This window comes from Chaetodon trifascialis, chromosome 5, assembly GCF_039877785.1.
Source record: "Chaetodon trifascialis isolate fChaTrf1 chromosome 5, fChaTrf1.hap1, whole genome shotgun sequence".
Lineage (NCBI taxonomy): Eukaryota > Metazoa > Chordata > Actinopteri > Chaetodontiformes > Chaetodontidae > Chaetodon > Chaetodon trifascialis.
Window position 1 is genome coordinate 11,021,633 of NC_092060.1, and position 18,209 is coordinate 11,039,841.

Consider the following 18,209-nt stretch of genomic DNA (forward strand, 5'->3'; position numbering starts at 1 on the left):
AGACACACATACAGAGCAAGAAAGGGACCGCTGAAACAAGATTACTGGAGAAATGAGTGGTTTTTGCTCGATGCCTGGGGAGCCTAATAGTGGTAAAGTCCTGAGGATTATACACTGTGCCATTTCCATGCTCCCCCTAATAGTCTCCATGTCCTGCCTCTGTATGCCATAGATGGATTATGATGCTTTATAATTAACATGGGGAGGGGGGGTTGGTACAGACCGCCCATCTGCCATGCTGACACACTTACGGGGGGATCCCCTGGGAAAAGGGGGCTGCTACCACACTATTCCATTACTTTATCATTCTATCATTCTATTATCCTACCACTCCATTCAATTACTCTGTCACTCCATTAGTGTACTCATAACAGTGAACAAAGAGCTCCATGATGATCATTAATGGTATGTTCAGAGCTGGTTGGGTATGGTCATGCTTCATACGGTCTCTAAAATATTACCTGTTACACAAGTAAAGCTCACTTTTGTTCCACTTTAGGAGCCACAGGTAAGACATTCAGCAAGCCCCAATTTGTATTGTATTCTAATAACACTGAGTGATGTAAAATTCCAAAATAAAAGAACGTTTTAAAGTTGACAGAAAAAACCCTCACTCACACTTAACTCGAGGCTGACTAACTCACTTTTTTCAGAGCTTCTAACTGTATGTCATGGTCTTTCTCAGCAGTTTGCTATATGAGAAGACCAAAAAAATCTTTAAAGCTATTTATTTATTTATTTATACTCTACTGTCTTGTGTACTTTTTGTAATTTTTTAGATGTGGTTGAAAGCTCCAGGAAATGTTAGTAAAATTACTACTAAAGCTAGTAAGTAGACCTTGAGTTAAGATGTTTTGTCTTAATTATTTTATTTTTTTTGTAATTTGGTTGAAAGCTCAAATTCATAAAAAAATAGGAGTAAAGGTGGAGAGTGGCCCTCGTTAAAACCTTTTTCATCTGTATTTATAATTTTGCAGATTTGCAGATGCAAAAAAATAAAAGTTAAATTATTTTTGACTTTTTTTTTGTTCTTCTGTGCTGAAGAAATGAAGAAATGGTTGTCTACACATGCATCGAAATTTAACAACCTCCAATTTTCAGCAAAACGCTGACATTTTTATTTGTTCATAAACATGCGCTCCAAGTCCTATCCCACCCGTTTTGTCACTGTTCGATCCCTCACACACCTCCCCAAAGTCTTAGCACACTAAAATCAACCCTTCCCACAAATTCTTTCGAGTGCCACAAACCGGGGGGAAATAGCTCCCTCGCTGCCTGTATGCTGGTGACAACTCATGACGTCTTAAAAGAACTTGCATTTCAGCTGGCTGTAAAGGTTGCCTGCCCGCTGTTTGGGCCTGGCGTCTGATGAGGTCTGCCTCCACGGCACAGAGGGGTTCTCTGAGAAAGAGTTAAGTCCAGAGGAGGAGGTTACGAGTTCCCGAGTCGGAGCCGCAGGGGTAATGGTTTTAGAGATGGCTGTCACACAGATCCGTTCCACTGTCCAACACTGCCGCTGATCTGCACCAATCCGAGTCTGCTTGCTTTTCAATCGCTCAACTTCTCTCTCCCTGTCGCCCTTTCTTCTTTTCTCCCTCTCTTTCCCCCTCGCACTGACACATGGAAGTAATCTGGGAGCTCTACGCTGGACTGAAAGGATGTGCGGTTGAGCCCAGGGCCGCGTTTCAACGCTCTACATCAGCTTCCTTTCCTCTCCTATTTAATCCCCTTATTTTCGACTGCTCTTATGTAAAAGAACTAAGATGGCAAACAAAAGGCAGACTTTTCCCCGCCTTTGCCCAACTTTTTTCCCCACTTCCTGTAACTCTGCATCCTTCCTTTTTCACTTGATTCAGCTCAAGCGCAGGCGGGGCGATGAGAAGAAATCTTAAGGGAAGCATTCCAGCGCCAGCGCCTGTGCCTCTGCTTGGCAGAGCTGGAGCTGATGGGAACTTCCTGGTTGCTGCCAGCCAGGCCTCCGTCTAATGAAGCCGGGTCGCTAACTGCCTGTAAGGCAGCCACTGTTCAGCCACTCCACACTCGTCCACCGCTCGGCCCTCAGCACTTTCACAGGGGCACACTGGCACGCTTCTAACACTTCCTTAATGCTCCACTGTGGCTGGACAAAGAACAATGGCACACCGACATGCACTCTCAAGCACTCATTCACTTCCATAAGCTTAGACTTGTCCCTTTCATATGAGGCTTAGTGTTTAATTATAGCATGAACACATAAATTGAGTAAAAATGAACAGATCCCATTTTGAGTTGTAATTCATTTCACTACGTAACTGGATTAGAATTTACTGCACCAAATAAAGACCACACATCACTACGCTGTGTTTGTTTTGGCCCACTTAAGGTCTTAAATTAATGTGGTTTTATTACCAAAACACTTGTGCTGAGTAACGCGCAGTTTCAACAGTTTTGTCAGAGACTCAAAACAGACAGCCGAGGTCCATGTCTGTCACGCCTATGTGAGAGTAGAGCAGGTCCAAACTCAACATATCAACGTCCATTTTCTCTGCTAGGGCTGCAACTGACGTCTGCTTCTTTTGTTTAACTGATCAAAAATGTAGGAAAATGTTTTGTCCAACATTCCAAAAGCCAAAGACATTCACTCAGTTATATATAAAACAGAGACGTGGGAAACTCTCACATCTAAGACGCTGGAATTACTTTTTGGAACAAGCGATCAATTAATTATAGGCGTGTGCAATATGGCAATATATAGCACGAGACAATAAAACCTTGTCTGCTGTTTATTTTGCAGTATCCACCTGTGGGCGTATCTGGTTGCGTTAACAGGATTGTTGCATCAGCGTGATGAAGATCTGTCAGCTTTGTAATTCCCTAGATAAACCCTGCAGGCATTCCTGGCTGGTTAGTGTCGCAATAAAGTTTCTTAACTCTGTTTCTACCAAAGATTTATCTCAGCATAATGATATTGTTCCATTGCTGTTGATTGTTTTTGATCAGCAAACTGATTAGTTCACTAACCTTTAGAGCTCTTCTTCCAAGTGATTCATTGCGCTCAGCTGTCGTCCCAGTTGTGAATCTGTCCCTACAGTGAGTCTTGAACTGCAAGTCTGGGTCATGAGGACCAGTTGGGAACTCGTACACGCACATGGAAAAAAATTTAAAAATGCTAAAAATTAGTTGCAAATGCTGCTTGTCCAACGCCGGGGAAGGAGACCGGGTTTCGTGCGCTGCTGCTTGAATATAAAGAAATGAATGGATCAATAACACACCAAAGGCAGAATGATCAGTTTTCAGCAATGTGGCAGCCAAACCACCGGCGGATTAAGTGAGTCCATCTGGAGGGAAAGCATGATGGAAAAACTGCGATTTTCTTTTTTTCTCTGGAATAACCTAAAGCGCCGCAACCCCAGTCTGAGCCCAGGTGCCCCACAAAGATAACCGAACGAAGAATCTGCCATTACACACGGCTGAAACAACAGACATGTCGACACAGAAGCGCACACACATGAAAGCAAACGCAGCTGTCCTTACAGTGAGACACAGGGTGCCTTTACAGCACCATGGGCCAGTTGCTTTCCACAAGTATTTCTTATTGGCTGGCCCTCTCTCTGAGTGGGGCTCAGAATCTAAGTCCTCTCTGTGTGTAATGAGATCTTTATCAGAGGGAAACACGATCAGAGTCGAAAGGGGGAGAAAGGGGGGCACTCGGGGAAGCCAGGAGAGAGAAGGTGTATATCGCGAGGGGTAGAGGGGGCAAGCAGCAGGGCGCGGGGCAGGGAAGAAACAAAAACAGGCCTCTGACCCTCTCAGCGGTGACCCACACCGCAGCGAGCGGCAGAGGGGAGCGTTCGCTGGACTCTTTGCAAGGAACCAGATCCTGTTTCTGGTCTGGTCCTGAAGCCTCGTCCGGCCCTTGTTCAACAGGTTGTGGCAGTTTCAAGTTTTGCAGTTGCAGTTTGTTTTTTTAACCTCCTGGCGAAATCCTCGTTATTTTTAAATGCCAGCTCCGTAAAGCTTTTCTGAACACTGTTTCGCAGGAGTCAAAGGTTTCTCATTGTTCGGGAGTGAACCTTTAAGACTTTCTGCTTTGATAGCATCTGTTTGGAAAAACAAAGATACAGCGGACGTTTGTTTTTTCCTAATTACCTTAAAGGAAAAACAATTTCTTTGCCCTATTATCTTCCTGAAAAAGCTAATTATAAAAACAAAACTTGAACTTTAATTAGGTCTTCTGTGCACATACTCTACTAATAGCAGTGAAATAAACCCATGTTGTTTTGCAAACAGATTAAACAATAAACTTGCCACCTCATTATCTCAAAGTACAGTTTTTTATTTCTCTTAGAAAATGATAACACATGCTTTTGCTTTTTCTCTTTTAGGAAAAAAATAACCATGTTTGCTAAATATCACTGAATATCACCGCGGTAATCAAATCCAGCTTAATCATCAAACTCGCTGAACCTTCGAACACTGCAAGCACGCAATAAACCAAACCAGCCAACTGTTAAACTGTAAGCCAGGCAGCTGAGGTCAATGGACAGCAAAATAAGATGAGTAAGTAAAGACCCACAGCAACAGAGGCTTTAGCTGACTTTTATCGACACAAAGGCCCCTCTCTCTGTTACGCCGTTTGTGTGCTTTTGTGGGCTTCAAAACCGACACCGAGGCCAAAAAATGCCTGCAAACTGTTTCCAAGCCTCATCGAAAATGCGAGGAGTTCAACATCGGAGCAGCAGACTCCCGGCCTGCCCGTGGCTGTTTCCTCGCTGTATGTTTTCAGAGGTGTGTGAGTGTGTTTTCCGTCTCGCTCCCATCATCTTGTTTGCCTCCTGAGCTGCTGCAAACTGGCTGTCGTAGCTACAGGTCATGAGGTAAATATTAGCGGAGGAGGGTTAGAGGACGTGCAGGAGCCACTCACAGCAGCCTTGTCAGATTATCATTAAATTGGCATCGCTGCAGCATTCCCGAGCACAGTGTGTGTGTGTGTGTGTGTGTGTGTGTGTGTGTGTGTGTGTGTGTGTGTGTGTGTGTGTGTATGTATGTGGTATGCCTGTGCTAGCTTCAGCCAAACCGATGGGACGTGATCAGTCATAACAAAGTGACATTTTCTGCCGTAATCCCACTCAGCTAAATGAGAACTAATCCGATTTGCTCTGATCAAATGTTAGACGGTTCCTTACCGACCGGGGACGTTGACACATCCAGTCTTCTTCTGCACGGCTGCTCCTCCACCTAATTCCCCCCCGCCACCCTTCGCCATTTCACTCATCCAGCCCTAAATTAAATATCAGAAAGGTCTGATACATCCCGCAGCAGTACCGAAACTCTGGGATCTTTCTTCTTTCCAGACGGCACTACGGCGATGATGTATGTTGCCTGTTCAAGCACGCTGGGGGGAAATCAATTAAGCAAACCCCAGTTATTGATAATGCAGGAGCGGGAGTGATAGCATCCTCACATGGAAATCCATAACAGCAGGACTGCTCGGAGGGCCTAAGCCTGTACACACAAGCACATAAAGAGGAAGAAAACGCACACATACACACCACAGTGGCCCAAACCCGCTGCTTTCCTATACTTTGTCTCATAACTCATGGCCTGTAGGGAGGCGCTGGTATTGTTAGATTTTGTGTGTATGTGGTACAGTGTGCAAGCAGGCCAGATTAATTTATTAGCTGAGGCAGCAGTGCTCCCCAAAGTGGGAACAGGAAGTAAGACGTCGTAAATCTAGATAAGTCACCAGATAGTGTACTGTACATTTCTATAGGCTTCCCTCCCTCTGTTATCACTACGGAGTAATATCGAGCAAGACGGAGAGACGGAGCTTAAAACAACAAACAGTGAAGACAGATGCTGATTGCTGTACAAGTATTCCTTTCTTATTGGCTATCAGACGCCGCTGCTGACTGATACATTTCAGAAGAAAAACAGGTTTGTCTTTTGTTATTGCAAAGCCTGCACACAGCAAGATAATTGTCTATTGTTTTCTAAGCGCAGAGGAGCGGGATAATTAGGTTGAGAGAACACTTTGCGGAGTGCATTATTGTTCCACTGTGAACTTTATGAAATATTCAGCCGGCATGGGGATTTTACAAGGAGCAGAGCGGAGAAACAGATGGAGAAATGATCTTCCAATCCCTAAACCAGCGTGGTAACCTTCTAAGACATTCCCTCCAGGTGACATCATCAATCAATAAATGCCCCCCCACCTCCTTCTTCTCTTCTCCTTCTTTTTTTTATTTGTCTCCTCATGACTGACACAAGGTGTGGGTTTTTTGTGCACATGTGATATGTGTGTGTGTCATATCTCTATCTGATGACGCTCACTGTTCCACTACCTCTGCAGCCATAGTCAAATAAAAGCTGATGGGCCGTAATCTTACCATTAGGACCAGGCCACACACACACACACACACACACACACACATAGCTACACACACTCCAATGAACATGGCAGCAATATTCATACTCACTGGCTGCACAACGAGCTCCTATGACATCTGACATTTGGGGGATAAATCATGGATTCACTTGAATGAGTAAGTTCTAGTTATAAGCTGGTCGAGCTACTCTCCATTTCCCCTCGGTGCTGTGAGCTCAAATGAAGGTCAGCTCCTCCGCTCCAACCACACAGAAATACAGCAGAGGCTTTTTGTCTTCCTTTTGAGTTTATTTTCCCCCTTATGTATGCTTTCCAACATCATGCAAATGTGGGAGTCAAGTCTAAGTGGGTGATAATTGTTACCAGAGCGTATTTTATTATCAGCAGTCTGGGCTCACTCTGCTTGTTTTGATGGGAGGAATATGAATTTTTAGACAAAATGTCTGGCTTCAGCTGCTTGCTTTTGAGAAACTTGCCCCCGATTTGATGTGGAGAAATTAGGCTGGATCCGTGCCAGGACAATTAAGGCAATTTTAATTCATTTAAAGCAGTTGCTCATCTGAAATGTGAAACCATCTTATCGCACTTCTTTTTGTGTGTGCGTGCGTGCGTGTGTGTGGGCAAACTAAATTCAGAGAGTGCAGAGTTTTGGGGACGCAGCGTGGCCCTCTCAGCGGCCAAGTGGCCCGCGTTCAGGGCTCCTGAGGCAGACGGGAGAGGAGAAATATCCTCGATTACTGGACGACACCTTGACACACTTGGCATGCTTTCCTTCACTGTTCTCTACTCGGCTAATTGCGAGTAATTGTAGGGAAGAAGAATAAGTGGACAAACTCTCTCAACTCCTTGATAATCGGGATTCAAGTGTCCGGGCAGACTTTGCCCTCAGCCTGGTAATAAAAAGGTGGATGTCACGCTGTCATAAATTGCTATAATTAACCCTCTATTATTGCGTTTTAAGTGAGGCCTACTGTGTATTGTATAAGCCTCTACCTACTGTGTTTCTTTGGTGTTGGGAAATTCCCCACTGAGAAATAAACCAACACAAAACTCTGCGGCGCAGGAATGACAATTACAACTAAATAAATTGCGTTCTTTTTTCACATAATTGCTACATTTAACAGAACATTTAACCCAGCTTGCACACAATGGCAACTTTTCCAGTAATGTTAGTCCTCCATTACGCACACACCCAGCGACTTTGGTATGCTTGTACAAATGAAACACGAGACTTACTTGGAATTCTGCGAGCTCCAAATTATAGTCTCCAGCGATTTGGCCGAAGGTAACGCCGACCTGCACATTAAAATAAAGATCCAGAGATAATACTTCCAACAACCGAGTCCCGCCATTCTGATCAACGTACAGACAGTGAGCCGATAACTCGGAGCGTCGGACAGTGCGCCTGGCAGCCTTTATGTGTGGTTCGCCCGGTGGGAAGGTGAGCTACGATCAGTCGGGAGCATGTGAGGTCGATATCAGATACATGTCCTTCTGTCCGACTTCTTAAAATCTGCTCCAGGCCCCCGTGTCCTTGACTGAACTGTCCGCACGAATAAGCCCCGGGTTCTTGATGGGATCTGGGAGGAGAGCAGCCCCCCGAGTGTCCTGGTTGACCTGTGGCTGAGACACGAAAAACAGCCACTCGCGACCTTATTACTCTGTAGAGACAACTCAACGATGCGATCTGGCGTGCGATCAGACGGATCTCACAAATCGCTGGGTTTCTGGGGACGCAATTTCGGCGATGCGGCTGCCGATGAAGCGCTGCGCCGTGTCTTTGTCAACGCTCCCCTGATGGTGTCTGTACCTGTCGCTGTATGTAGCCTACAGATGACCACATTCATCCATCAGTCACAACTCCGCAGCACGCTGGGAATGCCGAGGTCCACTTCATTCCAGTGTTATCTCTCACTCCTCCGCCCCCTGCTATTCTTCTTCGCAAAGGAATTGAGTTTCTATTGTAAATATTCCTCCCGGCTCTCAGCGCCGTTCCGCGTGCGTGTTGCGCTCCAGCAGGGTTGCCTCTAGTCCAACTCGGGCATGCTGCGCGGCCGCTGCGTAAATACACTGTATGTCTCCTCCTTGTTTGTCGCCGCTCGGACACAAAAAGTGCCGCCGGGAGATCAGACCCGCTCACCGGCCCGCTCGCTGGCTCTGAATCTACTTGCTAACATTTCCATGCCGGTACATGTCTCTCTTTTCACCCGCTTCCAACACTCCGTGCGCTCCGATGAGTGCGGCAGCTCGAGCTCAACTGTAACCCGAGCCGAGCGGAGCGCAGGGGGAACAGCCCACAGTGCGGGCCGCGGCCAATCACAGCGCTCTGTCCGAACTTGGGAAGCAGGAAGCGAAGGCATTTATGGAGACGTGGAGGGGTGGATGGAGGGAGCAGAGCGGAGCGGAGAAGGGGGGTTGAGGGGGTGGGGGGTGGGGGTCTGTTATTGGGTTGACCCCCACATCTCCCAGCCCCGCCACCTCGACCCTAGCCATCGACCCAAATTGAAATGGACTTTGAAGTTATTCGTCATACTGAAAGCTTTGGAGAGGAAAACGAGCGTGATAGGCTATTGGAGCGTGCGTAAAAGTGCTTACAGAAGAAAAAGTTTGGCCCCTTTAAGTCCGGGACCTGCTTGTCCCTGTGGATCCAGCACTAAACATTTATGCCATAACGCTCCTATAATAAAGGCGTATCAAAATCTTCCCATGGAGAATTCTAATTACGCCTGTGGTGGTTGGAATAAGCGAATTTGTAATATTTTCCCTTTATAACTGAGCTATAATTGCAGTGTAATACTATTATAAACTTCTCTAAATATATACAGTGTAATTCAGCAAAAATCTTTAGAATGCACTGTATGGATTACAGTGTCTGTTATTTTGGTCCTTTCTTTCTTCCTCTTTGAAAGCAATGATGATTAATGGTCTCTTTGGATCTCTTTCTAGCTGTCCCCTTTTGGGATAATGAACTGCATGAGAACTTAGTCTCCAGTGTCAATAGACAATAGACGGTCGGTAGCCTATAGTCATTGGACCATTCATTCGTTGAGGAAGAAATGCTTGACACATAATTGATCATGTCCATGTCTGTGCCCCCTTTGTGTGCGTGTGTGTGTGTGTGTGTGTGTGTGTGTGTGTGTGTTACAGAGAGAGAGAGAGAGAGAGAGAGAGAGAGAGAGAGAGAGAGAGAGAGAGAGTCTCTTAATTTTGGTGCATTTATCCAATCAATGCCGCCCCCTAATGGTTGTGATGAAATCGATTCACGGGGGAGTGTGTGTGTGTGGGGGGGGGGTGTCAGCATAATTGGAAAGGAACGATAACAGACATTTGAAGACATGTCTCATGGTTCCTGAAATTATTTTTTATTACACCCTGTCGGGCCTTGACAGCCCATAAATCTTGGTAAAAGCTCAACATCAGCCTTGCACCCAGATGACAAAGCACTCTAATTATGTGCATTTACATTGAGTGTATCATATGTGTTTCATATGTGTGTGTCTGTGTGTGCGAGCCAGTGACAACAAGGGCCACAGAAGTGTGCCATGGCTGCGTCAGAGAGGGGATTGTGCACTTGTAAGGTGTGTGGCCAAAGGACAAAGTCTGAAGAGGTCATAAAGTTGTCCTTTATACTACAAGTGCTGCTGGAGTTCTGCCATTCTGCATCCTCAGGAGCTGCCCGCAGACCATCAGTGTTGTCATAGTGACAACAAACACAGGCCAGTTGCCACAAAGCTGGCATGTCCCGACTGATGTCCAGGACGTCTGGGATACCTGATACCTTAGTGGCCAATCAAACGGTCACAGATAGATACCTGATCTGCTGTGAGCCAATGAGACGCCTCCTGTGTGCAGCTTTGACGAGTGCCACAGCTGCGGCTGAAGCTGAGTGGCCAGAAGGAACACGGCTCCAGGACGATGACGGTGGACATACCACTCTGTTGTTGTAAGACTGTGATCAAACCGCGGGTTTGGAAGCAGCAGAATCAAAAACACTTGCACAATATAATACAGAGATTTGCCATGAGAGGCAATCAAAAGTAATCTTTTACAACAGCACACGTGGCAGAAGAACCACATGTCATCGTCATATACAAGTACGAGAGGATTATGGAGGATATGTAACGGATATTGGACTGTTAACATTATTCTACAGAAACACAAGAAGCTTTCTGCAACGTGACACACAGTGCAGCACTCTGCTGGAAGGACAAAGGAGCATATTGAGCGTAGAGCTCATGTTCAGCCACACACATCACGGAGGGGAAATATGAAAATGAAACAGTGGCGTTTTTCAAGGAATGAGGTCATCATGTTAATGTGTATAGGTGGCTGTGATTAGTGCTTCTATAAATAGTCTGGATGTACTTTGATACCAGACACTCATACAGACGCGCTTCAGACCTTTCAGAATAGAGTTGAGCTGCAGCTACAGATCATTTTAGTGATTGTTCATTGTCTTTTGATTCACTGATGAATCATTTAATCTATATAAAATGTCAGAAAATGGTGAAAAATGCCAAGTACAATTTCCCAGAGCCTGAGGCGACGTCTACAAGCTGTTTGTTTTTTCTGATCAACAGTTCAAAACCCAACAAGACGAGCAGTTTATGGCCATGCTGGCAGCTCTGTGAGGCACAATGGAGCTTTAAGCTAAATGTTAACACGCTGATACTAAGCAGGAATAATGTTTACCATGTTCACCAGCCTAGTTTGAAGCTGAATGTCATTAGTTTAGCGAGTGTTCAGTCATAATCAGAAGTATTGGGCAGATGAAAAATTGGGAACATGACGCTGGAGGAAAGTCAAGGGAACAGACGTAGTTCTCATTATTGGTACATGTACATGAGCAGAGTTTCTCATCAGAATGAGGAAGGGATCGTGGTGGTGTGACAGCTAGGTGAGACCACTGCCAAGCACTGTTTAAGCTGTGTCTCTTGTTTGTGGCAGCAAAACCGGGTATCTTTAACAAGATGTTGGGACATTTTCCACCCATTTTCCAAGGCCAACATTTATTCTGGCTATTGTTTTAGCTGGTGGCACTAGAGGAAAATTCAGAGGATAGCCAAAGTTTTTAGGATTCATCCTCTGGAGACCATGGGTGTTTGTACAAAATTTCATGGCAAGCCATGCAATAGATGAGGTATTTCAATCTGGACCAAAGCGCTGGACAGGACAGACCAAAAATATTCAGCTGGTAATGAAACGAAACGGAGAGAAGCAGGAAATCCTCTCATTTATGGGGCTGAAAACACAGAGTAGTTAGCAAGTTTTCTTGATGAATGACAAGAAAGATGAAACAATTATCAAAATGGTTGAAGATTAATAGTCTGTTCACCATCTAATGATCTTTTTATCAGCTCTAAAATGGAGAAAAGTCAGTCAATCTCTGCAGCTTTTGTCTTCCTCTCTCTGAAACCCACAGATGAACCCTGCTATTGAGGACATAGTTCCTTCCCAATCTGATATTTACACTTAGCAAACACTGAAACCATGACATCATCATTCCCGGATGAAGCCGCTGCAGGCCTGTAGTCGACCGAGCAACCTCACAGTGAAAATAAATCACACTAAAGTGGCCTCCTCTTGCTTTTAATCTGCCCTTAATGAAGTCTGGCACTTTTCCCTCTGGTGTGGCTCCATGACACAGCCATGATCTACGGGCCAGGCGGGAGAGCAGAGGGCCGCAGCCTTGTTGGAGCTCTGGGAGACGTGGCTCCAGTCGGGGCCGTGGATCCAGGTATGAGCGGAGCCCCTTTGGCATGCACAGGGTCAAGTGGTTAACCCTCGTTATCTGGAGAAGACGGGGAACATGTGACTCGGACGTTCCAGCTGTAATCAATATCGAATAGCCATTAACCACTGAGACAACGCGTCCTCACAAACACAGACACTCAGCAGCACTTAGCAGCATGCCTCTCGTCCATCTCACGCACAGTAGAGTGTTCACCAAAGGAAACACAAGGGCATAAACGCAAACAGGCATGGACCCACTCCAAACACTGGGCCGACAGAAACAGTGGGAAAACTCTGTTAATGTAAACAGACTATTTTCAGAGGCTGACACTTGAAAGTTGTTGTATGAGCTCTTCATGCTGCTTTGATTTAACTGTAACAGCAGCAAGGCCAAACACAACAGCTGGGGCATCCGCAGACTTACATTTCCTGTTTGTGGTACGCTTGATTGCCGTCCAGACGTCTTCCTCCCCTCTCTTCTTCTCCTCCTCCTCTCTTGCTTCAGTCTACCTCCTCTCCTTTGCTCAGCTCAGCCATCATGACTGACAGGAAAGCACTGATTACAGACAAATAACAATCTGCGCTAAACATGTCCTCCTCAATTTAACACCCCAGCAGGAGATGTGAGCAAAACCTTTTCTCTTCTCATATCAGTAATTAGGTCTAATAACAAGCCAAGACAATAGCCGTTTCGTGTAACCATCTTTGTCTACATATAAACATCTTGGAATCTTGATAACAATCCTGATTAGTAGCTGGTTCTGATCCTCCTATCTTAACTCTCCACAGTTCCCTGCATTATACCTTTTCAGCCTCTCAGATGAGATTAGAATTTGAAAAGAGAAATTGTTCTTTGATGCTTAATATCAAAGAACTCGGCGCTCAACAATTCCAGATGAGAAAGTAGGCAGAAAGTTAGGACGTGCACGCACGCACACCGACACACACACACACACACATCGACACACACACACACACACATGTTATTAACTCGCTGTGATTATTTGTTAGCGTAAACTGGATTTTGTAGGCCCGTGGCCCAGAGGGTTTAGAGAAGAGCTAAATTGATGGAGAGAATATGCCAAATGCTGGCCTGGGGGGGATGTTCTGTCCATTCTAATAGAATTACAAGCCTCTGATAGATGAGTCCTTTCTCCAAGGCTACTTGTCTGTCAAACATTAGGTCACACTCAGTTTCCAGACTGGGTGGGTGGGTGAGGAGGGGGGCAGCAATGAGAGAAGAGGGGGATAGAAGGGGGCTCAAGGCATAGAGAAGAAAACGTCTGAAGAGGTGCCTCGCTCCCTGCCAAGAAAAGGAGGGCAACAAAAGTGAAAAAGGGTTAGGGGAGAGAGGGAGGAATGAGAGAAAAAGAGAGGGTGGGAGCTGGTGAAAGAGAGTGAAATGAGTGAGGGTGGGGGTTAAAGAAAGAGGAGAGAGTGAGAAGGGTACAAAAGGGTGCATTCGAATCCACTCTAATTAAGGCCCGTGTGATGGACAGGACCTGCGGACGTGCCTTCTTTTCTTTTTGACTGTGTGTGAGTGTGTGCGAGTGTGTGTGAGAGTGTGTGTGTATGCGAGGGGACGGTGTGACGATGGGAGGGGCCAGGCCTCTAGTAGAGATGTCTACTGCCAGCAGCCTGAATGGGACAAAGACCTGAATAGAAACTTCAAAGCGACCTCTGTGAGCTCAGCCCCCCTTTCACAGTCCCTTGGCTGTGTGATGGTCAACAAGCTCCTGCTCAAGTGGTGTGTGTATGCATGTGTGTATGTGTGTCTGTGTACTCACGGCATGTGTGATTCTGCTTTCCAGTCTGTTATTTTCTGACTGCTACATGCATTTCTTGGCAGCTATGCATGCAGTGTGGATTTCAAAGTGTGTCTTTCTGACTGTGTGCGGTTTTTGTCTTATGTGATGATGTGTGTGTGTGTGTGTTTGCTCTAAAGAGCAAACTGCAGGATGCAGATATAATTGGAGCAGAGGATCTGACTCATTGCTCTCCCCCTCTGAACTGAGCGCTGGCTCTCTTTGGCGGCATTGGAACTGAAACAAGTAGCCCACAGAGCTGACGTGTTGAAGAAATTATTGTTGCTAAATGATACAGAGGGATTTAGCATCTAATTTCATCCCAATGTCCTTACTGATTTTGGCCTGTGCTATGATCTTGTGGTGTGCGTCATCTAATTCTGTTTGGCTCTGGTTCAGGGCTTCTAATGATCTTCCACTTATCACCCCTCTCTCTACTGTAGATACTCCTCAAAGTGTCTCTCCCAGCAGAGCTAACAGCCTCACACGACTCTGACTGCTGCAGAGAGTTGGGACTGTTCTGGGCCCCTGAGAAAAACAGGAAGACCCGGGGTGATGGCCAGGGCAGGCACTAAGATAAGATTTGTGTGTGTATTGTGCGCTTTGGTGTGTGTGTGTGTGTGTGTGTGTGTGTGTGTGTGTGTGTGTGTGTGTGTGTGTGTGTGTGTGTGTTTGCGCTCGCTACAAAGGTATCTGTCCTGTCTGAGCCCACTTGCATCAGTCAAGAGTCGGGTCAGGCTCCAAAGCCCCTGGGATCAACGTGTCATTGTTGCTGGCTGGTGTCACTGACATGTCCTCAGTGACATCATCACCCGGGGACGCTGAACAGATGATTCATCCCCTCTTCAATGCTCGTCTGAAGAGCCATTAGAGTCCAGCTCTAATCAGACTAGAGAATAAAGTAGCCCCAAACAACCTCATCAGCGTTGCCTTTTTTCCCCTGGCAGGTGCAGCGTAATGGCGTAGGCTGCTTCCGCTTTGATCGTGTATTTATATTTTAAGAGGTAGTACAGAAGCCCCGCATGCAGGCCCAATCCTCATAATGACTGTGCCAGCAGAGGAACATCCTCTGAATGTGTCTTTATGTCAAATCCAGCAGTTGCTGTCATCTGTTTCGGGGAAAATAGGCGTATATTTGAACCATGGAAAATCACATTGAGATAACCTTATCTGCAGATAGAATGTTATCTGTCATTCTGATTATGTCATATGTTTTCAGCTGAGTGTGATTCTGTGCAGCTATAAAAAAAAAGGAGCCATAAAAATCCTGGAGGAGGTCTATAGTGTGTCATGCCCACACACACATACAGAGATACACAATGGTGTGATTGTGACACGCCTTTAAACAATGACACAAGACTAATCACAGCTAATGTACACATGTGTGCACACGCTCGCATGCAGAACAAACAAGGAAACACTGCAGCCGAGCATGCACCGTTGCACCAACACAACTTTGACAACCAAAGATATACACCCAAAAAAAAAAAAAAAACATGCTTTAAACCCAGAGAGACAAACTCCTAAATCTGAGGATGTCCTTGTTAGTAAGCAGCCGAGGGTACACGAGTGCTCTCAGCCGCATCATCAAAGCCTCAGCAATTACTCCCATGCTCCCTCACTCTGGCATAAATCTGCTCTTATCTCAGCTCGCTGCAGGATCAGGGAATATCAGCTCCAGCATCTGCTCCATCTACAAACCCAGCCACTAAAAGCACAACAAAGTGGCTCTGCAGGCATAAATAAAGGAAGGAGGGGCACCGGAAGAAGCGAGAGGGGGGCATATAAAGAAACAGCGAATGTAAGATAGGCAGAGGGTGGCGCAGGGTGTGCGTGTGTGTTCCGGCTTGTCTTATTCGCCTTGAGCGTTTGGGTTCATTCACGCTGCTATCTGTCAATCAGCCAGTCCAAAAAAAAAAAACTTCAAACTGATATCCAAGCAGCTCTGCTCGGCGTAGGAGACATTCTTCACAGGAAATTAAGACATATGGAGGGAAAGAAGGTCAGCGGCTCGGGTTGGGGTAAAAGGTCAGAGTTGAAGATTTAATGGTTAGGGGCAGATATGAAGCTAAGACCGGCATGTCATATTTATTGGAGGGGTTAAGATGATCACTGAGCGTGTTTGTCACAGGGCCTATGAACTCCAGAGAAGTTAGGATCAAGGCCCCCCCTCGGACACCTTTTTTACATTATTAACCCAGTTTGCACAGAGGATTCAGCAGACTCCAGGTCTGTTATTGAGAGTAAAGTTGCTCACACCTGGCTGAAGCAACAGCGATGAAAGATGAACAGGTCTTCCAACTATTTTTAGGAGGATGTTTATTTTCCTCACGGCCGGACTGAAGCAACATCTTTCATTCTGACCCCTTTATGCAGCTGTGACCCTGACCTCCTTCCTCCACCTCCCATTCGGTCTCCTGTCCCTCCCCATCCTCTCTGCTTTTCCTCCTTCCTCTCTCTCTCTCTGTGCCGTCCACTCCCATTCGCCCTGGGTCATCCTCTCCCTCCTCTCCAAACACGTCCTGTGGGTGAACGGCAGAGCGAGCTGCATCTTCTTCTTTTCTGCTGCGCGTGCTGCAGATAGCATTCAAATTTACAGCCACTCGAGGGTTATTCGGCTCAACGTGAGCTACGACTTCTGAGCCCGCCGGCCGTGAATCAGTTATAGAGACAAAATGTTACAAGTCAACGTTATGAGGAAATACCTCAGCTCCAGGTGCTGGCTGGGGGTCAGGGGTGAGAGGTGGTGGGTCACGCAGCACCCCTGAGGGCTCCGTGACCTCACAAGACTGATGAACAGTGTGCTAACAAGGACCAGCTCTCGCTTACTGTGTCTGCACTCTCTCTTCTTGTCTTTGACTACCTCTAATTTTTCCCTTTGTCCCCCCTCAGTCTCCTGGGGACTGATCTGGCAGCAGCAGAGTAGCAATACTTATACCTGCTGAACCTTTAGAGTACCTCACCATCTGTCGTCTCCCTTGGATTTATAATTATCATCATATCACATTCAAACTAGGCACTGTCGCACTCTTACATAACCTAACCCCTATCTACCAGCGCATGCAATACTTAAGAATAGATTGAATAAATTATTATTGGGTGAGGTGTTAAATCTTGGCCAGCAATAGAAGTGCTTTCGTTCTAATGAGGCTCTCTGGCTTGTATCCGTGCAGAAGGGATGTGAGAAAGCCGCTCACAGGCACATGCATGGGCCACCCGCCTGCACACACACACACACACACACACGCGCAGACACACCCAGTGCACTCCTCTCCAATACATACATGCATGCACAGATGGACATAGCGCAGACATGGTCATCTCACACACATTACACGTGCATGCACACGCCCGCACCCTTGGCCATTTGCACAGTCATATCATGGAGCCAATTAAAGAGATGAGTCTTATTAGCAGAGGTGTCCTGGCCCTCGTTAATCACTGGGGTTTCCTGGCAGGGGCTGGTGACATGCAGAGCTCTCTGTCATCTTTATGAGACCTGTCTCATCACGCCCTTATAAGACACTCATCCAAACTTTACTGAGACTCATGATTTAGCAGAGCTGGCTTGGCCCAGAAACGTGTTCAGTCATCCGCAGGTCACCTTTGAATGAGCTTCAAGGGATTTGAAAATGCGTAGAGACGCAGGCCTTGTGTGGTGCATTGCTGCCTCACAGGATTGCATGTTTTCAGAGTTTCCCACACCTTGATTGAAAAACCATAATCTTGTTTCCTGTTCCTGCGGGGGAAACCCACTATTATCCACACTGCAGAGCTCGGGCCCACTGGGAGGAGCGAGTGTGGCTCCCCGACAATGATGCGAGGTGAGGAGAGGAGGTGTAGAGAATCAGATTCCAGGGTTACCCAGGGTAAACATCACTCTGGTCCCGGCTGAAAACTCCTCTTGTTTTCTCGCTTCGCGGGGTCGAATGCCCTGCCCAGACCTCTGGACCACCTGCAGCTCTGCTGATGACAGATTCCCTCCACACGCTGGACCATCTCAGCCCTCAGTGTCAAAGGGAGACTAATCCTCCTGCTTCTGTCCTCCAAGTACAATAGCCCTGTCACTCGTTCACTCATTCAGCATACCTTTAGCTGCTCTGCCTGCGTGTCAATACGAAGAAAACCGACAGGAGGCAGACAGTAGGTTCCCACGGCACTCTATTCATAGCTTTCTGCTGGAATCTCTGACCTGTTCTGGCCTGTCTCATGAAACCTGCTCCTCATAATGAAGGGCATTGATCCTTTCCTCGTTTCACATTCACCTTGACATCTCTGTTACGGCCCACAGAGCGTCTCCTCTT

At 46.4% G+C, this 18,209-nt stretch overlaps 1 protein-coding gene across 1 annotated transcript in view; it reads right to left on the reverse strand.

Annotated features, from left to right (window-relative positions):
• Nucleotides 1-8,627, reverse strand: part of efnb1 (ephrin-B1) — a 58,611-nt gene extending 49,984 nt beyond the window's left edge. Inside the window, exon 1 of the mRNA XM_070962635.1 lies at nt 7,604-8,627. Within this exon, the coding sequence (XP_070818736.1) occupies nt 7,604-7,719 (116 nt within the window). The 5' untranslated portion in view covers nt 7,720-8,627. The remainder of the gene's footprint in view (nt 1-7,603) is intronic.
• Between the last annotated feature and the right edge of the window lie 9,582 nt (nt 8,628-18,209).